The sequence below is a fragment of the Eutrigla gurnardus genome (assembly GCF_963514095.1).
Source record: "Eutrigla gurnardus genome assembly, chromosome: 10".
Lineage (NCBI taxonomy): Eukaryota > Metazoa > Chordata > Actinopteri > Perciformes > Triglidae > Eutrigla > Eutrigla gurnardus.
In genome coordinates, this window is record NC_139924.1 from 6,742,859 (window position 1) to 6,766,413 (window position 23,555).

The 23,555-nt window shown below is 41.5% G+C and overlaps 1 protein-coding gene across 1 annotated transcript in view; it reads left to right on the plus strand.

Moving 5' to 3' along the window:
* Positions 1 to 23,555, plus strand: part of grik4 (glutamate receptor, ionotropic, kainate 4) — a 182,894-nt gene that overhangs the window by 114,535 nt on the left and 44,804 nt on the right. The window contains exons 7-8 of the mRNA XM_084019062.1: positions 2,330 to 2,383; positions 22,914 to 23,075. Of these exons, the coding sequence (XP_083875188.1) occupies positions 2,330 to 2,383; positions 22,914 to 23,075 (216 nt within the window). The remainder of the gene's footprint in view (positions 1 to 2,329; positions 2,384 to 22,913; positions 23,076 to 23,555) is intronic.

The following is a 23,555-nucleotide window of genomic DNA, read 5'->3' on the forward strand; positions in this document are numbered from 1 at the left end:
AGGAAAAGATGCAGTGTTTGGAAATATTTCTTGCCGAAGATGCTGTCAAATGATGAAAAAATTCCATCTTCTGGCATTAAGTGGCTTTACTTATGGTGTTGAACTGCGTGGCAACAACTTTCCTGAAGCATGATACCTCACATAAACATCATGCTAGTAGTTTTGCAGTAATGGCATGCTAAATATACTAAAAGGAAAAAGCTTTATAAAGATAACATGAGAGGTAATTCAGACCTTCTTCTTTATAATGAAAGTTTTTCTTCCTGTTTTATTATTTATGCTCCTTCAAAATTAAATCAAACATTCAACAAATGCGGATGGAAATGAGCTTCTAGCTAAATCCGGCATATTTACAAAGTGATGTATTTGTGTGTTCATTAATATGCATTGTCCTCCCCAAATAAACAAATAAATGAAATGAGTGACATAGACTCCTCGTGGCTCACAGACACTCACACTGAGGTTACACTTTCTTTGCAGATATGATGGCTAAATATCTTATCAGTGTTTCCCCTACCATTGTACAGGCCTGGCGGCCCGCCAGGCCAAGGAGACCTGCCGCCAGGCCAAAAAAAAAATCAATATACCAAAAATAAGCCACCTATCAATTCATTCATAAATCAATAATCATTTACATTAGGAGCGCCTCCGCGCAGCACAGTAGACTTGCTCCGCAAGACGCGCGGCCGCAACAATCCTCGCCGCGCGCTCCCGCTACGTTCTTCCCTCGTGTACTTTACGCGCTTGATGTTGTTCTGATGCCGTTCCGCCTCGTTAAACCACCACGATGTCGCTTTCTACTTTGAAAACACGGAACGTTGACACTGTATTTTGATAAGCTGTTGCACTCTTCAGACTCGTGGTGTGAGCGGAACCGTTCCATAGGTTCCATAATATTTATTTTATTACATTACATTATTATTTATTTTTACATAATAAAAATGCCGCTGTGTGTCTCCGTCCAAAACCCGCTGCGCTCGCGCTGTCTGCTCGCACAGATCCGCTCGTGCGCACATGCGCTGATGCAGGTCGAGTGTTGTCGAGAAATATAAGCAGAGACGGCGCTCCTTAAAAATAACATCACGCCATGTGTGTGTAGTATTAGGACGTGATGACGTATGTACAACCGGCCAAAGCCCGTTTGCCCCCCCTCCCCGGGGGGAGGATTGTTTTTGATAAGATGTGGAACTTTGAGTTAACTGCTGTTGAGTAAACCTATAACTTATATTTTACTTGATAAAATAAGACAATATATGCACTCATATGTCGTTGTAGTGTTTTACAGTATCTGTAGCTATTAATGTGATGCTCATCATTTTCCAGCCATATTTTTCTGGACCCTGATAATTTCCATCAACCAGCACCTTAATAAGTCACTCTCTCCTTGTGATCTTGAATACACTCTGGTTGAACAAAAATGTTGAATGCAAATATAATAATTGCAGAATTGCAGACTGCTTGCTGTGCCACCTGACTTTATCCAACTGCACCAATACACCATCCCACACGTCTCGTCTGTTTAGGGTTTTTTCGGTGGGTACCACCGGGCCTGAAAAAAATTCTAGGGGAAACACTGCTTATTATTATTAAACTCTTTCTGATGCTACACAGCCTTTGAATAATATTAGCGTGGAAGCTATTTATTGTGGCGATATGTAAATTCCAGTGCAGCCAGGTGTAGAAAACATCCCCTCTCAAAAGGGACGTGAGGGTTAATTCATACTCCGGAAGAATTTCAAGGTTGAAGGATGATTTTTGTGGAAAAAACTGCCTGGTTTAATATATACTGTACATCTGACATTTATTGATTTTAATCATAATGTGCATCGCAGCGTGATTAAACAGAAGCCTATAGCTCCATGATTTTCTTTTTTGCTAATGACTTTAATGAAATGAAAGTATGAAAAGTTCACCCTGTCCTTCACAACTGCTCCTCACTGCGACTTTGATTTAATCAAATTGTAAGACGGAGTATCGAGCGGCATACTAATGCATCTCAGAAATTAATTGCTCCATTGAGAGCCGTCGTCAGATAAGAGTGCATCTTATCAAGATGTGGATTTGATCTGTCTGCTGCAGAGTGGAGCTCCAGTTGCACTCCAGAGTCACTGACCTCTCAACTCCTCTCCCCGCCCCTTTCTTTTTCACTCTCTCTCTCTGCTTTCGGTTTCATTCTCCCCCTCCCTCCCCCGTTTCTCACTCATCTTAACATTTTGTTCAAACTGCGATCCTCAAATTTCTGTTTTGTGCATTTTGAACATTCTTTCTAACATTTTTTCTCTCCTGCTTTATCTCTCCCCTCCTGTCTCTCTTGTCTTTTGTTCTGCAGGCATCAGAGCTGGGGATGCTGTCAGTCTACTACACGTACATCTTCACCTCTCTGGTAAGGAAACGGGAGACGGTGTGGGTATTCAGAGGGAATATAGACTCACACCTGCAGGAGCACATCAGCGGGCTAAATACTGTGTTCCTCTAGTGTATTAAAGCACACTTTAATTGGTGCTCTTCACTTGAATGACTGATTGAATGGATGGAGTCGAGCAGACAGGAGCTGTAGCATAGCTTCATTATAGCACAGCTGATTTTCTCCCTCGCTGCATGTGACTGCAGATTAGAGACAAAGTAAGTGCCGCGGCTACAGCGGCTCAAATCGCTGCTCGGTTGGCCTCGTCGGTTGAAGTGCACTTCTGGACCAAACAAATACATAATAATGATCCACGTAATTGCTACAAATATGAGTTTTTCTTATGAATTTGAATGTGGAAAGCCTGCCAAGTTCTCATTGAATGAGCGATGTAGTCATCGTCCTCGGAGTCAACATTCATTTCTGTCAATGCTTGAGTTGAGGAGGAGGAGGAGGAGGAGGCTCCACACATCCATCCTTTCTTTTCTCTTCTGTATTTCTTTCTGTTTGAATGAACTCAACATACATTTAGTATTTTTCGTTTTTTAATAGGTTTTCATTGCTTGATAAGCATCGTTTCTTGCAACTGACCCTGGACTTTTTCATACCGATTTAATACATTGTACAGTTCTTGTACACCATGGTTAGTTTAAGTTTGTTGATCTCAATGCCATGATGCTTTGTACCGACTGTTGCCGTCATACCGGCTGTTTACAATGTCCTCAAAAGAGGTGACGAAGGCCGATAGGTAAAGGCTGAGAGAGGCAGTTAAAGGAAATGTTTCTTTTGAGAAGTTTAAAGCTGACTCAGCATGAGTGAAAAATATCTAACAGCTCCTTCTTAAATGCTTCATCTCCATTAGTTGTCCTCAATAGTTACCTCTGCAACTTTTATTCAAGTTTGAAGTGTTTTTATGTCCAGTAAAGCTGTCATTTAGTTGAATAAATGCTACATAAATGGTATATTTTCTGAAGTAAAAGTGTTTTACATATTATTGTGTTCTGAGCCAACATTAGGGGACGGACCCGCTCCAAAATGTGCCTGTTCATGCTGGAAATGAAAGAGATTGACCCCAAGTTTTAGAGTAATATTGTTTAGTTCCATTGAGGCTAAGGGAACGGTGAGAGTTATTATAAGATCATAAAGATAGCGACTTGGAGAAAATTTGATGCAATAGTAAACTTACCAGATAGCTGCTCCCCTAATGGAAATTAATGAGGTTCAAAACACTCTGCTCTAATAGCGCTGTAAAGATGATTCATATCAAGCTGATTTATGACTCATTAAGAGTGGGCTGCCATCTTCATGTTTTCCTCCACAGCCCTTGACACTATTGCATCGCTTTTTTTCTTCTTCTTCTTCTCTTTCTTTAACCTGCTTGTTTGTGTACAAATAAACCAGCTCTGATGTCTGCTGGAGGGCAGGGACACACATTCATTATAGATAGTCTATGATGACCCCCCTCACTTCCCCCCTCCCGCCACTGTCACCGCCATTTTCTTAAAATCCTGCCCATTGCTCAGTGACGGCATCATTAATGGCTTCAGTTAATATCGTTAAAGTGGTGTGACACCCCCCCCCCCCTCGGCATCCTGGGACATAATGTAGAAGCTGTGAGTGAGCCCCCACCGCCCCAATGCAACCACACTGGACCGTCTATAAATACGGCCCTGCTCCCCCCACATACATGCATGAAGACACCCAGACACAAAAGAAGGACGGAGCAAGTTTTATTATTTTCTATATTTTATTAATATATTATATATATATTATATTATATTTCCGGGACTCACTGTGAAAGTACATCTCTTAAAAATAATAATACATCAAGCGCTTGGGTCACTTTTATTAAAGTACACTTTGTCATTTCATGGGACTGTTCTGTCCAGTAAAAATGACGCTGTCGCCCATTTGTTCAAACACCTTAAAACTACTTAGAACACGGCGTGCCGAAGCTGAACATAATGTTTCCACATCCCTGCAAAAAAATAAGAGTGTGGTCTTTCCATAAACTCCACCATACCGTAACCACAAGTGACTATTCGTTCGCTCGCCGTCTTGGTTGCCGTTGGTCTGCAGATTTACCACCAGAAAATGAAACAATGGGTTTCTGATTTCAGACAGAGGGAGAAAAGGGCGGGTTCTCATTTGTAGCTACATTGTTAACGGCATATCTGTTGAAATGATCGAAATGAAAGAAACCTCGCTGTCAAATAATTATAGTAATCCCCCGTAAATAGACTCACAGAGCGGAGACACCACAACTGAGGGTCAATCTTGACTGATTTATAAAGTGGGAGAGGTTTTATTTTCTTCTATCTACATTCCTGAGGAGCAGATTGACACAGAGACACACCACTGTGAATATAAGATGAAGAGAATGGATGTTCCCACAAAATTAAAATGTGCTTCTTTTGATATGTTGAGACACATCTTACGTGTAGGAAAGAAAAGGAGGTAGCCCAGTTTTCAAATATGGAAGAATTAAATCGACTATGAAAGTTAACAAGCATGCATTCTGTAAAAAAAGGTTGAATGAAAGAATCGAGATAGCTTTCAAGGCGGTAAGGGTTTGCTATTCACTCCAACTAAAGTTGTATTTAGGAGTTTGACAATAAACTGTGATCTCTAGGAACGGTGCCTTAATATTTTAAACCATATTCTATTGATAAACGTGCAACGACAAATTTAAGGCATAACCTTTAACCAGGGGAATCTGAATCGACTCGTCATAGTTTCATTCATACACTGTTCATCATTAATCATAGTACGCATGTATTTATCCTTTATTCACTCCGTTAATTTTAATGTGTAGTCATAGATCAATTCATGTCATTTATCATTTGATGTGTCCATAAAGCAAGTCACAGTGCACCGTTAGATTTATTTGATTAATATCACATTTTGAAGCTTTCCATTCTATTTTAATGGAATTAAATGATTTTGCTTAAACTCCTTCACCTTTTTTACCCTAATTCATACGTGACTGATTCATGATTGTGATATGAATTATCACTATATTTTTTATATTCATTGGTTATTAATTAATTAATCAGCTACAAACAATAACGCTAGGTAAATGTCTCTGTCATTCATAAGCGAACATACGTCTGCATAGCACAGACATGCAGGCAGCAAGACAAAAGAAAAGATGACTGTAAGGTCAATGAGCTTTCTGTGTCTGTGTCTGTGTGTGTGTGTGTGTGTGTGTGTGTGTGTGTGTGTGTGTGTGTGTGTGTGTGTGTGTCTTAATGGTATCGGGTGTTCCAGTCCGGATGTTTCCATTATCTCAGGGAGCGAATACCATTTCTGAAGTCTATTTAAAGGTTAGGCTTATCACTCACACCCTCACCTTTTCCCCTGAAAAAGCTTTTACATTAGGAAACCTCTGACCTTTAGGCAACTACTTCTACCTTTCTTTTAACGAACACAATTACTTTAACTATAGAGGACACATTCTGTGCTGGAAAAACACTGTTGTGTCACTTTTTAAAGAATGGATTAGAAATGTGATGTTGAAGAATGCAGAATAAGCAACTCACTATGTGTTGAGTTCATGTAATGGTTGTTATTGTTGTGTTTGTTGTAAGGTGATCAGTTTGACTTGATTTAGAAACCAATATATTCATCATCACTTATAATGGTCTATGATTTATAATTACCAGTTACAGCTTACATTCTTAACTCTATCAAATAAAACGGTATGCTTGTTTGATCCTCTGACTTTTTTACTCCTATAAAATCGATCACCTTGAATCAATTTGTTAGAATCCAAAATCAGCACTGACCACACTTTCTATTTTTAACAAATGCATAAAAAAAACTTGCAAACCCTTTGCACTAATTTAAATGGATTCAGTGTTAATTGGATCAAAATACACAGTGAATGTTCTCACCTGAGACACTTCTAGCTGTTTTCCATGGCCAGTGACTCTGATCTGAACCTCAAACTGGTTAATTAGTTGCCATGAGAAGGTCAAACCTCCTGCCCACGCAGATATACTAATACTTTGTACAAGTAGCAGCTTTTATTGCTCCGCTCAGGCGACACTGCTGAGAAAGTTCCAGTGGCAGCAGTGTGAAGTGTCTTGCACCTCTAAGCTTTATTTGCTCTGCCTCGCTTTTCACAATGTCTATATGTAGTACATAGTATAATAACATAGCAATTATGAACCTACTCCAGTACTTTAACTGCCTTTTAAATCATCTAGTTTAACACTAAACTGCTTTAGAGAAAGAATAAATCACTTGAGTAAGTTTCTGGAAGGGAAGCTAACATTTACTACCCAGAAGAGCTGGATGCTAACTGAAAAGAACACCTTCTTCATGGCAGGAAGCTGTCTCCTCGTTGACGCGTCAGGACTCTGTGTTTTTTGTGTTAAGAAAAATTCATTTTTGGGTGTGTTTTTGTCCACCTGATGAATGCAAGTCAAGCTCCAGATCGAGATATCTGACTCTTTAGCGGCTAAATGCTCCACCAGCAGGTAGCATATCCATGTTCTACCGGAGGATTCACAGCAGCTGGAAACGATGCTCAAGTGTTGGTACTGAACCAACCAGTAAAGTTGCGGTGCCATAGAACTGAAACAATGAGCTGAAAGATGCTATAAAGCTTTTGTAGCTTTGAGGGAAGGCCAGAGTCGGGCGATAACGCTTTGTGGGATTGTCACTAAGAATGACTCCTTTCACAATACATGGCCGTTATGCAGCCAATCCGGTCCATTGTTGATATAAAACGTTGATTAGTGCCGCTTTAAAAAGATGTAGTCATGTTGCTGTATCCTCGAATGTAGAGATGTTATCTTCTGTAAACTTTGGCCCCAGATAAAGACGGAGCTGCCTGTGGTGCTAATCATAATTGACAATTTGAAAAAAGAAAGAGAAACCATCTCCACATCTAGCATTGCCTCCCTGTAAAAGAGCAGACAGACTCTGATAGCCTGTGATTACGTAATGTTTTCAAGTACTAATTAATGACTCCCCTCCTGTTTTACTGGGGAGGGTGACACCTTTAGGTCTCAGTCTGAGCTTCACGCACCGCTTTTGACCATAAGTCATTTTTATGCTTGTATTGCCATGTAAATTCAGGCTGAGCTCTGAAGCCTCCTACAACCTCTTAATTATGATGTTCACAGTGAGCGTGGGTTTGTAGGAGGAGGAGGAAGAGGAGGAAGAGGGAGGCAGCAAATGTCATGGCTGCAATCTTGTTATGAAACCTGGGATGTAATGGCAAGATCGGATTAAAGATTTACTTGATTCTCTGTTTGTGAAATTCAACATAATAGTCTATTGAGCCGGACATGAAACCTGTAATTGTATATTCTCCACTAGTCACTGTCTGGATACCTTTCTGTACCGTAGCAGACTGATCTCATGAAGTAGCGTATGTATGACACGCCAACTTGTATGCCATTATGGCGTGTTATCACTACGCAAATAGGCCTTTTCGCGTGTTTATCAACGCCGAACCCTAACCCTAACCCTAAAGGGCGTTTACGTGATGGGTCGTTTCGCTAGAGGGCGCTGACAAACACGCGGATGTGATGGGCCGTTTCGCTCAGAACGTACACATACACACAGATAGCTCGAATTGCGTACAGATAACACGCCACAGGAAGTGGCGTGTATATTTACGAAAAGTCATGATGCCACGTTGACCGTAGTTACTCACATCATTCCATTTGGCCAGCTAGTTTCATTCACTTCGATGACCATGACATTAACATAGCACGTATCTTAGCTGATACTGATGCTGGGGTTGATATATCAGCTTTGTGTGAAGACATCTTATACCTCACATACATCCAAAACAATCTGGCAGCATTCCTGCGGAGTGTTGGAAACACATCACCAATTTTATTCCATTATGTATAGAATTACTTCTGACCTGCAACAGTAACAGCCTATTTGTGAGGGAGAGACCTTATGCCCAGAATAATTCTGAGGCTGGTGGAGGCCAAAAAACACCATGAATATTGCATAAACCAGCATATGTTTGGAATCTGAAACAGTCTATCTTTTCCACTTAGCTATTCATTCAAACCCCAGCTGAATTTAATGGAGGAACATAACAGCTGAAAGCTCAAAAAGCAATGGAAATTTAGAAAAAAAAGAAGCCTTAAAAGTCAAAAATGTGACTCATCAGTGCTTCTTTTAATTGAAAATCTTTGCAAATGATTTTTGTTGGAAGAACAGAAAATGGTCCCTTGGCCTCTGAGGCTGCAGAGTCGGCGGCTGGGTTGAGGATGTCAGGCCTGGACTAAAAGAGGACGGAGGTGCAGAGGGTGAACAGCTTAGGCAGATCTTTATTATGAACTTCAATTTTCCCTTGAGACAGAGTGAAAACAAGCAGGCTATGAAACTCTAAGACTAAAGTCAAAAAGGACGGAGAACCGTGAATACACAAACTAAACACGAGAACCTTCACAGGAAAAGGTAATGGAAAAATCACTCCCACGGGAGGCAAAGGCTGAGAACTACTCTGTGGTTGAATTAACTTATTTACAAAAAAACTGTGCTACACTAGAGCGAAAAAAGAGACAAAGCAAAAACACTCCAACGGAGATAAGCACAAGGCTACAAACCAAAACTAGCTTCTCTAGAGCTGACCAAAAACTCTACAACAAAAAAAAACGTTTTCTTTAGAGGAAAACAAGAAATCCAGATCATACAAACATATGGGCTCTTGGCGTGGGCTGTGGACAAAAAGGGCTGGAGGTTCACGGACAAACAATATACTCTGGCACAGGACAAAGGGAGGCACTGACTATAAGACACATGAGGATAATGGGAAATAGGTGGTTACTTTTCAAAACCTATCACCGTGGCGTGACAGTGGAGTGGGTGTCTGAAAAACTGAGACGGAGACAAAAAAAACAGAGGAAGAAGATAATGGAGATGAGACTCCATCTAAACTCTACTCATCTCAGTGAAGTGTTACATCGATCACCTGAGTAATTCTCATCAAGACCCCTCAGCTTTGAGACTAAATGTGTTAGAAAATAATACATCTGGATAGCTTAATAGCCATGCATGTCATCTAACAGCCATGTTGAGATTTCATGTCATTTGCTGTAACTTAATATCACATTTATTCGTATTCATAGAGGAGGTGCGAGGGCGTCGCAAAGGGAAAAGCGGCTCACGGGATTTCGAACTCCCTGATCAAAACAAACTCGATTTAACGATTCAATCCATGCTGACTGTTTAGGGTGGTTGAGCCCTGCTGGCTCAGCTCTGGAGACGGTGAATTGATAGTGACGGGGGCTCACTGTGGTCTTTTGGACCAGAAAGATGGAGTTTCTGCTGCCTCATTCAGATTTTGTTATGAGGAAGCTTTTTTGTTTCTGTTTTCCGCTACGTCATATTTATTGGACGATATCTACCCGTGTAGATGCTGTTTGAAAAGAATCCTTTAATTTCCTATTTATTTTGTCAGTGAGCCATCCTCTTTATCTCCGCTCCATTTTGTTTTGGAAGGAATGTAAGTGTGAGTGTTGTCTTGTGAATTCTTTGTGCCGCTCTGTTGCAAATTATGCAAGCAATTTAATTGGATCAGCAGGGTGTTCTGCATTGTGAAGGGAATGGAATCTGTTTAGCATACAGTATGCACAGGCATAAACGGCTCAAAAACTGAAATTAAAGCGATCTGGTTGAGAGAATCACACTCATACTGTGATCGTGAAACAGAAAATGTGACTGATTCCCAAATCATCTGCAGCAAAGAACCTTAAAAAGAAAAAGAACAATAGAAGTGGCAGCTATAGGTGTATCTTCATAAACGCAATGCAAAGTTAACCGAGGTCTTACCGTCTAAAAATTCTTCGAGATCTCATTAAACTGTTACGACTTAAGAACAGACCTCACCTGCTTCCATGACAGGACATCAAATAGAAACTACATAGAGTTGAGCAGCTTGTTTCCCTCGCTAATCCTGATTGGACACGATCGGCTTAGCTATCAGCTCAACGATCAGCTCAGCTTGATCGTGTATTGAACTCCCCGTCTGGATTTCTTGTCATCTGGCCGAGTGATGATCAGAATACAATAACAGTTATGCTCTTGGTCAAAATTAAACCTCCATCAGGATGATTAAAACCGCAGAGAGATGGACATTTCTCAAAATATCACTAATGACGTTCTGTTAAATGTGTTAGAATACAAAAGTGCATGTGGATTTAAAAGTATGAACTGGAATAAAGCAAACTCTTAGTGTTGGTTAAAGAGGTGTGACATCAGAAACCAGGAACCTTGGGCTGGAAACCATAAACCAGTGGAAATACAGCAAGACTGTATGAAGTACTATTTGACAAGTAAAAGTCCTACATTCAAAATATTATTCAACTAAAAGTACAAATTATCATGGATGTATACTTAAAAAAGTACTCCTGATGCAGAATATTATATGATTATATTATAATGACTGATGCATTAATGTGTTCATCACTTTCATGTTGCAGCTGGTAAAGCTGGAGTTCATTTTAATTATGTTATATACTGTTGGTAATATTATCTGCAATAATACATAATCATTTACTAGTTGATCATATGTTGTATTATTAATCAGATAAATGTAGTACTTCAACATGGTACCTAAGTACAGTAATTGAGTAAATGTACTTTGTCACATTCCACCACTGTTAACATAAATATTTTAAGTAACTAGTTGATAAGCAGTCTGCTTCTGCTCAATATAAAAGTTAGTACAAACAACTTTGTTTAGCATCACAATTCATAGTAAATAGCCGTTTTTTGTTGTACACACTAGACTTTTCAATGATTAAGACTGGGATATTGAATTAAAAAAGGCACCAGAGTGCATAAAAAAAGCAACAAACAAGCTTAATTTTAAAAAATGTAATAAAAATCCCTTGGGAGGATCCACCCAGACCCCCTTACAGAGGTCCGGGCTGAGCCCTGGATGCCCCGACATCCTGGAAACGGCCCTGATACTGCGTTTGCACACACTCGATCATCTGCACCCTTGGAAACCCCAAAAACGCTGCTTTTTTATTTGCTTAACAGTGAGAAATGCCCACTTAATAGGAGCTTGCTTGTAAGGTTTTTTGATAAATTTTACATTAAGTGGTGTGAAGAGTGGAATGATTCTTGGCTTGTGGAGACTTTGTGTTGGCACGTTTCCACTCCATTATACAGTGCATGGCAGGTTCAATTAGAGGAAGGGATAAAAAGGGCAGCATTAAAAGGAGGGAAGAGGGAGAAGAAGGTCGTGGACATAAAGTAGGTAAGCTGTAAAAGGTGAGGGGGAAGAAATGTTCGGCAGAAAGTAAATGAATGGCAGTGGTTGCCAGGCCGACGTAGGATTGTGAGACGATGTCGGGAAGAAAGTTGGAGAGCACAAAAAGGAAGTCGGGTATGAAGCCAGCAAGCAATTTCAACTTTCCAAAGAAGACCCCGCAGTAAGCTGTGACTCAAGCCCTGGGATTTGGTAGATAATAGGCTGTAATACAATTGTCAACACTGAGTCATCCAGACATGGGGCTCAGAGGCAGAGCTCGTAGTAATAGGGCCGACACAGAGTAATCAATACGCCAGAACTGCTCACACATTCAAAGGTCTGAGTCTGAGGGGTGGAACACTTCACTAAATTATTTACCTTCATTTACACAAACTTCCAGCCGCCGTCTGGCTAATCTTTAAAGATAAAAAAAAGAGGCTGAGGAGCTTTTAGTCTTATACTTTTATGAGGAAACAAACCTTCACAGAGTGTGTTTTAATATCACTCTACAGTTATGTTCGGGGTGATGAGGTAAGGAGGCCTGACTCACATATTAAACCTGCCGGGTCATCGCTGGTCCCTCACACGGACTTCACTAGCATCAGGAAGCCAAACACGGCTCAACATTTAAATGCATATTCCTTCTTTGTCGGCTGGCTTCTGTTTCCATTAATGTATCAATTTATATTTTATTAACACGTTGGGACCTCACCCCCAGACCTGTTAACCCTCCAAATTAGACGTGAATGGTTTATGAATGTCCTTCATACGCATCGCTCATTCTTCTGTTCTTGTATTAGAGAACAAGATTTCAAAGAGACTTTGTGCGGCAGGTGACCAAAGTATTCTGAATGTCACCTGGAAAAGCAGACAATATGTTCAGTCCGAGGTGAAAAGGGGACTGAAGCGAATGTTTGCGTGGCCGGTCTCCTAAATAACCAGCAATGATGCATCGCGACTGCAAAAACCAACACAAGCTTTTCCCATTCGGTAGTCATGAGCCCACAAGTACGAGTTGATGACATTGTCTTGAAGATAATAAATACATGATTAATTTAAGATATGAATAAGAGTCAGATTATTCATATCATATCGTCTGTGCAATCTCATACGGAGCAAAATGAGCTGATTATAAACGTCATTGGAGCGTAGTCAGCCTTCAAATCACAGGGAAATCAGAAAACTCTTTTCACACATGGAAACGCCAACAATACTGAATGAGAGGAACAGATCAAATCTGATTAACACGTGGAATATTGCAAACTTCACCAACATAGCAATTTAAACTACGTACTGTTAGTGTAGAAAGTCCGACTTGTGATCTCACAGGGATGTCTCAGAAAGTGTACTGCCTTTTTGACAACAGTGATTTATGGCTGCAAAGAAATGGACCTTATATGTGTGCTTTTTTCTACATTCAAATCCAGAAATGGACACCTTCTGTATTTTTTAAATGGATTAACAAACTTTCCAGGTGAAGCAAGGTCAGCAGCAAAGCAGTTGCCCCCCGTGGACAAAAATGAATGCTTCAGCCAGCAAAGGATACAAACCTTATCCACCTTATTCCTTATCAAAGCTGCAGACTGAACTGGCGTTAACCTCTTGTGTAAAGTATAAATCCCAATTTGAGATGATAACAGTGAACACGTTTCCTTCAAGCTGCTGCAACTCTCAGTCTCTAAAATATTTTTAGATACTGTTAAAACAGAAACCGTGTAAAGTGGGAAATGCATTTTAGTTGTCTTTCTCCCTTGGGAGTCGCTATGACAACATGTATTTATACCACTCTCTACAGCACCAACACAATAAATGTAAAACTTAGCAAAGTAAGTTGGCGTATTTGCATTGCAAATGAGTAGCAGGGAGACTTTATTTGGCGAAACACACTTGTGACAAAATAATGACATCGTTTTTATTCTGGCTGGATGCAACTCTGTGTTGTCACCGTCCACGTAGCCTATTACCTTTTCTATTACTCAGTTGATTGATTCTCAAACTCTGTGTCTAAACAGGGAAATATGAACTTTACATAAGCCGTGGAGGGGAATTAATTAAATCCCAATCATTTTCACAGTCACAGTGGCTGCCCTCTAAAGCAGTTTGACTGACAAGAAGTTGTTGTTTTTATTTATTTATTTACAAATCTTCTGTAGCAAAGTGAACTCCAGAGATGGAGGATGAGGTTGATTTGAGGTGGGGGTTGTTTTTGTTGTTGTTTTGTTTTTTTAAAGGGATGTTGCCTCCATTCATTCACATTCACAGATATGGGACAAGAAATTTCACCAGAACAATAAACTTGTGAAATTGAATTCTGTATCACCTAGACAATATTTGTTATCAAGGCCAGACACCCAGAGAGAGAGAGAGAGAGAGAGAGAGAGAGAGAGAGAGAGAGAGGCAGGATTCAGGTTTTGGCAGTAAGGGAAGAGGTAGCAGCAAGGAAAGGGATAGATTAAAGGACATAGGCAGCCGGCAACTACTATTATTTCTTTGCTGGAAAAGAGTGGCAGAGGGCAAAGCAACCCCCTCAAAATTAGTGAAAGGAAAAAAATATTGGAAATAAAAGACAGAGAGAAATTGATGTTTGTGCAGGTCATGGAGGCAGGCACATATGTCATCTGTTCTTCAGTGGCACATTCAATTATAAAGCATTCTAACATTTGACAGTGTTGGGAGGAATAATTAGAAGCACGGAGCATGTCGAGCCTGGAGCCCCAACTGGCCGAGAACAAATGGCGGGGAGCGTGGCGGCGTCTGGGAGAGAATAGGGATTAACTAGTGAATAACAGCATCAGCCATGCTTCAGAAGTAAAACTGAACTCCCCTCAACAGCCTTTTATACAAACCTGCCAATCAGCTCAACCTAATATGAACTGAGAGAAAGAAAGAGTTGTTTAAATGAATGTGTTTTTGTGCATGTGTGTGTGTGTGTGTTTCTAGTTTATGACACCAGAAGAAAAAAAAGAAATACACAGCTTATATCCGGCAAGCAGACGGGCAGGTAGATAAGCAGGCCAGGATGATGCAACTCTATGTGTGTGTGAGTGGTGGGGGAACATGTACGCAAGTTTATTCATTTAAGTTTTATCATTTGTGTGTGTGTGTGTGTGTGTGTGTGTGAGTGAGACAGGCAGTTCTTCGGGCATGGATGCATGACAATGACTGCAATGACAAGAGGGATCACGGGTGTGTGGAGGGGAAATGGAACATGAAGAACAAAACAAACAGATGGAGGGGTGTGTGTGTGTGTGTGTGTGTGTGTGTGTGTGTGTGTGTGTGTGTGTGTGTGTGTGTGTGTGTGTGTGTGTGTGTCTGTGTGTGTGTGTGTGTGTGTGTGTGTGTGTGTGTGTGTGTGTGTGTGTGTGTGTTTGTTCCTTGCTTTGCAGAGAGGGATAATATGTCAGCCGGCACTGTGTGTCAAAACGTGTTTTTTTTACCGTTTTTGTGTGAATGCAGTGTGTGTGTGTGTGTGTGTGTGTGTGTGTGTGTGTGTGTGTGTGTGTTTGTGTGCGTTCATCAAGACTCAAAATGACATCACAAAATGAAAGTGTGCCATTTGAGGCGTTGCCGGGCCCGATCCCGTGCTCAACTAACCTTCAAATGACATTAGGCATCCCGTCAACATGTGATGAGTCACTGCCAAGTTGATGTGATTTATTCAATCCTGCCGAGCAGCTTGGATCGCGTGCTTCAAATCACTTAGATGGAAGCCATGGAGCAGGGACTGTGTGTGTGTGTGTGTGTGTGTGTGTGTGTGTGTGTGTGTGTGTGTGTGTGTGTGTGTGTGTGTGTGTGTGTGTGTGTGTGTGTGTGTGTGTGTGTGTGTGTGTGTGTGTGTGTGTGTGTGTGTGTGTGTGTGTGTGTGTGACAATAAATTGAAGCCGAAGAATCCTCGTGGCGTCGGCTACTTTGTGGAGCCGTTCGGTTTCGGTGCTCTTCCATGTTGTTGTTTAATCTCTCCGTTCACAGTGACCCATGGGGCCAAGATTTCTATAAGATCTGGCAATTAAAGCCCAGGATATTAACAGCTGGTATTAAATGGACTTAATGAGGAGAGTGCCAAAATAAGCCGGCACTGGGAGCTTTATCACACAGAAGAGAAGAAACGGCGTTTGATGTGATCTCCGTGATGCCTGCGTGCTCCCGTTCCTCCGCATCACCTGGACTTCTGATCACCGCCAACTAAAGGGAAATTTTGTTTTCCATATTAAGCATTACATTACCCAGGACCAGCGTCTCGGAAAAATTACAGAGCAGAATGAATGTAGCGGGGAACACATAGCAGGTTCCCGAGACGGCTCTGAGATACACATATCTAAATCGTATGGCTTGAGAGGATAACGAAACCAAAAATACACCTCTCTTCGCCAAAGGCAGCGTCCACTGAAGATCATAAGCTCTGAAGTGATTGGCATTCTTTCATAACAATCTTCTCCGGAGAGACCTTAGTAATAAATGCACTGTAAGTCTCAAACACATAGGCTCCACATATAGGGGAGCGTGAAAGAAAGTATGCAAACCTATGCCATACTTGGACTGTATATTACACAGTTTGAAACATGAGAGCATATTCACCAGAATGCAATAATTCTGGCTACCAAAGGAGCATTTCTTCCTCTTCTTCCTGACCGAACTTCTCACCCCAGATTAATAACATCAACACATAACAGGAGAAACAAACAAAACCAAAATGAAGCCGGAAAGCAGTCAGATCCATAAGTGGGCATGACAAAAACCCTGGCGTGAGACGGGCAGCTGCACGAGGACGTTGATGAGCATCTTGAGATGATTCAGTGGAAACAGATTAGGCAGGAGAGCAGCCTGGCAGATCATTAGTCAGCGATGTCAGGACCAGAGATAAATGAAGTGTCAGCAGAGGAGGGAGACAGAGGAAAAGGAATGGTTGGGGGGAGAGGGGGACGAGGAGAGGGCAGATGCAGAAAAGATGGAATATGTTAGAGTGTTTATAAGCCATAAAAAGCTCAGGTTATTGTGTAATTTCATCGTAATAAATTGAGATTACACATTGGAAAGAAATTGTGTAACACCAGCAATAACATTAGATAGAAGTTTCTATTTTCAGAAGTGAATCATAAGTGCATTATGTGATGTTAATGCATGCATAATTCATTCAACATGCCCCTCTTAATACTCCTTTAATTTATGTAAAATAAACGATGCCATAAGTCATTGCAACACCATTTCATTTTCCGACTCATTCGACATTATTGCAGTGTTCCTTTACCCCACCATTGACACCACTGGTAGTTCTCAACTAAACCTCATTAACTTTAATGACATTGTTGTGAAGGTCCTCAAACAGACAAACCGTTCAGATGACTGAAATACTGAGAATATTTTATATTCGCGATGTGAAAAAGTGACAATATGAAGCAGCAAATACCCTCAAACTCACATTTATGGGGCTCAACCCCCGCAGCCTGGTTTCCCTTATAAATATATTACCATACAACACAACTTATTTGTCATTTAAGTGTGAAGGGAAATGTATATTCTCCCAGAATGTTTGTTTTTGAATTATTACAAATATGTTCAGAATCAACGTCCGTGTGGGGAGGAGGGTTGGGCTGGACCAAACACAGGACTTTCACCCAGGAGACTGCTGTTTGTGTCCTGTGTGGAACAAAACGTCCATGTTGACTTATTTAAACAATACATTAAATATTCAACATTACATATGTAACCTAACTTACCTAAGTAGTTTGTAGTAGTAGTAGTACGTTAGTAGTATGTTACCAACATGCTGTGACCACTTCAGGAAAAGTCAGTTTCCCTCAAAAGGTAATTGAGCTTGCAGTTGAGCTGTATAGGAAGTCATTTTGAGGATACTGTGTTGCCTTCAGACAAGTAAAAGTCCCTTTTCCCAGTAACATTAATGAATTAACTTTTTCACTTTGCTTGCTAACAATAACAGAATGCAGACTTCTGTATAGATACATTTTACATCATTATCATCATCATCAAGATGCACATAATACAGCTGTTACATGCATTCAACAAGCTGTCAAGGATTAAATTACACAATAAAGCCACAGACTTATTTCCAAGGAGCCTGTTGTGACAGACTGTATCTACTAGCCATTTATTTGCTGCCGTTTTAACATTTTTCACTGCTTCAATGAGTTCAAGAGATACTGAAAGTTTATTCCATTCAATTGCAGCTGTGAGCCGAGTATAAAAAGATATTTTTGCCCATTGAACTCTTGGATCTAAAAGGGATCAAATCTATTGAGCTGCCTCTTTCTGCATAGTTTTGATAGTGAATAGAGTAGTTGGACAGATATTTGGGGACCTCATTATGTACAATTTTTATCTTAAAAACATCCAACTTGATTTAACTCTTTTTCTGAACTGGAAGCCAATTGAGTTCTTGAAGCTATGCTGAATGGAGATGGGTACATGGGAGATAACCTTAACACAAACCCTGATTGATTTTGAGCAGTCTGGAGTTTGGTTTTGATGTGCTGTGTTGTATTATGACACCAGGAGGTGGCAGCATAGAGACACAAGTCGTACTCTGAAAACCATGGCCATTGAAATAAACCACAACGGCATCACGATAAAGCTAACTAAACGCATGTGGCTAGCTAAAAACACCCGATGCATACCAGTGGTGTAGTTGATAACTAAGATATAGATGGATGAGGATGAAGTGTTAGCTAGTTAGCAAGCTAATGTTAGCTAGCTTACAAAGTCAATGGAGAGTGATGAATTGTTTTGGAACATAATTGCTCTCTCTCTCTCTCTCTCTCTCTCTCTCTCTCTCTCTCTAGTCAAAGGCAAAGCTAACATCTTTAATGTTGATCTATCCAAGAACGCTGGTTTTCTTGCCAAGTATTTCCTCTTGGCAGGTCTTAATGAGGGCTTCCATGGCCTCCCCTGATAGGTGTTTGTCTAAAGTAGATCCCATATATATTCATACTGTCTCTTCTACCTGAACCTTCATCTCTCGGGTCTTTTGCTGGCTGCGAGTCGAAGGAGGCGTCTCTCAACTGTCCACAGATGGCCTATGTGATACCTTTCAGCCCGGCAGCTACACTTTCTGCCACCGTCACTAATCAAACTCTCTCAGATACCCCTCTCCAGTTAGCTTTGTTTGTAGCTAATTCTCTGTTCTCTAGGCTAATTTCAGTTCATCAACAGCAGGAGAGATGAATTTGACATGAATTTGTACGGTGAAGTTGTAACTTTTTAGTTTTTCTTGGTGCTTTTCCTGGCACTTGGCTGCAGAGCCTGAAGGAAACTGTTCTTCTGGGGTAAAATCCTGATCCTACTCTGCAGAACACTTGTAAGTCCATTTTTCTTCCACGTGCCCTACAAGCCGGACAAGCTGACAAGCTTTAAAGTCAACAGAACATGTCTGGTTAAGACGTCAGTGTTTCAGTTGCACAATGTTGTAATACGCATGAGATGCAGCCTGATTCAGGGAATGTCCTTGGTGCCGAGAGAATCACTGTAATCTCTACATTTCTATCCTATTAAGGGAGATGAGATCATTGCACAAAGAGACGAGCTGAAATAGGCTGTTTGCTCTAAAGAGTTTTTATTGCTTCATTTTGGATATCCTGTTAAGGCTGGTGGATTTATCGAGGCTTACGCCGCTGAAAAGAAATATGACTGCATGTGGATGGGTATGGTTATGGATGTTGGGGGTACGGTTCATGTACCACCACTACTATCAGCACCATCCTCCTGGGGTCTCATCATTCACCGCTCGAGCCGACTCCACCATAACAAACACCGAGGGGTCACGCATTCATGCGTTTCTGTCAGAGAGTGTAGCACACATGTGTGCGTTTGTGGATTGGTGAAAAGTGAGAGAAATCCCTGCAAGGATATATGAATCCATATAAAATGATAAAAGAAACATTGAGAGAATGGAAAATGGAGATGGAAATGAAGAATGTATGAGGCGGAGGTTTTCACAGGGACGAGGGCAAGATTTGAGGAGGTGCAGCAACAGTTTTGGGTTGGTCGCCGAGGGTCCTGGCTGCTGATTGATCTCCGGTGGACAGCCGGTGTCAGGGGCCCTCAGCCAGTATGTCAGTCCCTCGCACTCTCCCACCCTCCCACCCCCCTCTCATCTTCGCTCTGTCACTCTCTTTCTCCCCCACTGCTTTTAAGCTCTCAGTTGTGCCAAATAATGTCTCACCTTCTCTCTCCATCGATACAATATCCAGCTCTCTCCCTTTCTTTGTCTCCGTCCCCTCATCATCATTCTGCTCCTCCACCCTTTTCACCCCAGTAGGTTGGACAGTTGGTTTCCCCTACGCTCTCTTCTGCCCTCCAACTCTGCCTTTTCGTTCCCCCTACTGCTGGGAACCGACTGTCCTCTGCTAAGACTCCACTTCACTCTCCCTATTTAGTATGCAAGAAAGCATAATCGCTCATGTGGAGGGATTTAGGCTGTGTTTGTGTCCGACCGTGTGTGTGTGCATTTGAATTTGAATGTATGTGCGTGTCGGTGTCTGTGCCCTGAAAAGCCTACAAATGCGGCGCATTAGTTTTCTTCAGACATAGCCGAAGGATGTTTTGGTGACCTTGGTCTTCAGTGTGTGCACGCGTTGCTCAATTATAGGGATTTCATTTTCCTGTGCGTGAGCGTGCACACGTGCTCTCTGGCTTGTGTTTGTACGCACATGCATCTATACAGGCACCCTTGAGGGACATGCTTAATGATAGGCTCGTTTGCACAGCTCTGCCTCTAATGATCTATTAAAGTACACTTAGCCAGTAATTATATGGCCAGTCCCAAAAGGCTTATGGGGCCCCTCAAGGGATAGCTGAGCAAACCGGAAGACGAAATAGAAAGCCTCTGTGTTTGATGTAATGCAAAGGAATCAATAATATGATGGCCTCAGTCTTTGAGTTTATGATCAAAAATCAACAAATACATGAATAAATAGAGGATACTGTCAAATTAGCATTTCCTCTTGATCACTCAGGTGGTTAGAATTAAGACAGGGATCAAGTGATCCTCAAGCGGCGCTGTTTGAAATAACAAGTAGTAATGCATACTCTGTCAGTATGTTTTGCATACCAAGCTACCCTTGAAAGGAAGTTGTTTATCACAAGTGTAAAACAGCATTACTTCTTTCACTCAATGCAATGTTTGCCAGAATTAATTTCAGGCAAATTACATTAATGATTTTTTTTTTGTGGTACATATCAAAAAGATTCCCTTTGCCCTCTGTTAACATTCTCAAACCTTATTATCAACTGACGTTTCCTTTCCTTTTGTGGGTTTTTTTTCTTCTGAAATTGGATGTACAAGAGCAAACCCAGCCGCTGGCTGAGGCACAAACACAGTCCTGGTTCAGACATTTGCTTTCATTTACTTCTTTCAGAGTCCTGGCGCACATTAGAGTCAAAATTCCTTGAAAGAGAGGTCAAATTCAGCCTCACTCTTAAACTGGCTGAATATGGTGATTTTGCATTTCAAACTTCAATCCCTTTAAACTCTGATGTGAAAGAGGCGGGAACATTTTTTCATACTAGTTTCCTAGAAGTGAAAATGCAGCGAAATCCTTTGTGAGTGCACCGTTAGTAGGAGGAAAACATCATCATCAGGAGAAGGAGTCGGGCCGTAATAGTGATCAGATTCTTTATATAAGCAATAGAGAGATTTAAATTGAGCTTGGAGGAGAATAACAGAGAGTCTTGTATGAAAGATGAGTTTTTTCTGTACAATGCAGAGTCTCAAAGCACAAATATACATTTTTTTTGTTCTGTTCAAACCACTGGCAGATAAACCCACCATTCATTCCTGCTCCCCAGGACCGGCGTAATTCACGCTTCACACATATCATTCCACTTGCTCTTGTGATTCCCAAGCGCTCCCTTCACCTCTCCCAGGATGTCCTTGTAACTCATCTTGACCATCTCCACACTTACCTGGGATATATTTTATCAGCAGAGTTCACCAGTTATTTATTTTTAACGCTAGCAAAGCGAGACCTTTGGGATTTCCAGTTCTTTGAGAGGTTGGCAGTGGGGATGTAGGCCTCCCACTCAAAGTCCGTATCTTCCTTCACTGCTTCTTCACGCCCTGCACGGCTCTGTATCAGTGCACTCCCCCACCGGTGTCCCACGGGTGTCTGCACAGTGGGGGGACTCATGAGCCCTCTTGGTCTCAGAGCTTTTACCTGCTTATCACTTATTCAATCCACTGACCTATTCATGCTTTTTTTTGTCTGAACTTCCATATCTGTTTTTCCTAATCCCCTTCTTACAGATGAGAAAGGCTATTTTTTAGCCTTTAACCGACTAAAATGTGTTTTTAGTTGTTTTCAAAATATATGATTTAGACCTAATCCAGAAACTGATGTCTTCATGGCAGGAGGGAATAGTTTGCAGCTTTGATCATTGTTTTCCGTTGAACGATACATGTTTTCCCATCTTTCATTCATACACACCTCGAACATCTCTTACTTCACATGCATGCTCTTGCTACCTCACCGTCCCCTCCCCCCACTCTTATCTTCAGAGTCTCTGGACTTGGTGACAGACAGCTAGACTTGGCTTGCCATAAGCGAGATGGCACAACCGGCTGCCAGGCGAAGGCTGCCACCTGAGGGGGGGTACCAGCTTCTGACACCTCTATTAACCTTCAGGAGAAGTTCAATCCCCACCCCCTCCCCTCCCTCCCCCTCTTCCCCAACTTTATATCCGTCTCTCCCCTGTATGCTGTACCCCAGGTGGAGAAAAAACAGCTGTCCCCCCAGAGCCAAATAACAAATACCTGTTTTTTACTCTCCGTCTAACCTGGAGCATTTCAATTTGCCGTGGATTTCTATCTTACTTTCTCAATTATCTGTCGGTCTCAGTGTCCTTTTTTTTCTCTCCCATCTCCTGTCTCCAGTCTCTCTCTCTCTAAGTCTATCCCTTAAGCATTGCAATCCAGCATTCATACGTTGACCTGTATGTCACGGATAGCATACGGCCGGTGCTAAATGCATGCTTTTGTGCGGTGGCGTGTGACTAAATGGCGGGGAATGAACAAATGCCAACGGCTTTGTCACGTCAATCAGCCGGAATAATGGGAGCTGATGAGAAATAAGTGAGGCAGATTCAATCGGATGTAAACATATTTGATTAACACGTGCCCTTTTATTACCTTGGCGACAATTCATTGAATCATTCGGTGTTATTTAAAGTAGATTATGGCAGACCGTGGCGGAAAATGACAGCTTCCATCTAAATCAGCTGCATTCAGCCAATAAGATGTGTGTTTGTGTTTTTGCCCTGCAGGAATTCTCTTTACTCCGACTGGACGACGTGGCGGACCAGCGAGTCAACATAGTCGGATTTTCAGTCTTCAACTACACGCATCCCTTCTTCCAGGATTTTGTGCTCAGCCTCAACCGCTCCTGGCAAGAGAACTGTGACCACGCACCCTTCGCTGGCACCCCAGTTAGTACACACACACACACACACACACACACACACACACACAGAGCAGACCAACCGTACCCATGTAAGAGTAATGGATAATGAGTCCTTTTTGTTTATTTCCCTACAATCCTGTCCCTTCAGCGTGGCAGCCCCCACCCTCTGGAACTCCCTCCCCACGGTCCACCCTGGTCACATTCAAAACACGTTTCTGTTCACCAAGGCCTTTAGCCCCTAGATTATTATTTATATGTATTTTTTTCTCTTGTGTTCTTTGTGTGACTGTTTGTTTGTGTGTCCCTCCTCCTATAATGTAAAGCGTCCTTGGGTTCCTTGAAAGGCGCTATATGAATTCCATTTATTATTATTATTATTATTATTATTATTACAAAGTCCAAATAGGGTCTTTAACAGCATGGCTCTTCCAGTACACCTCCGTATCTCAAACTCAGCCACTAAAACACTGAAGTCACTTAGACACAAAGATGCCTCTGAAATATG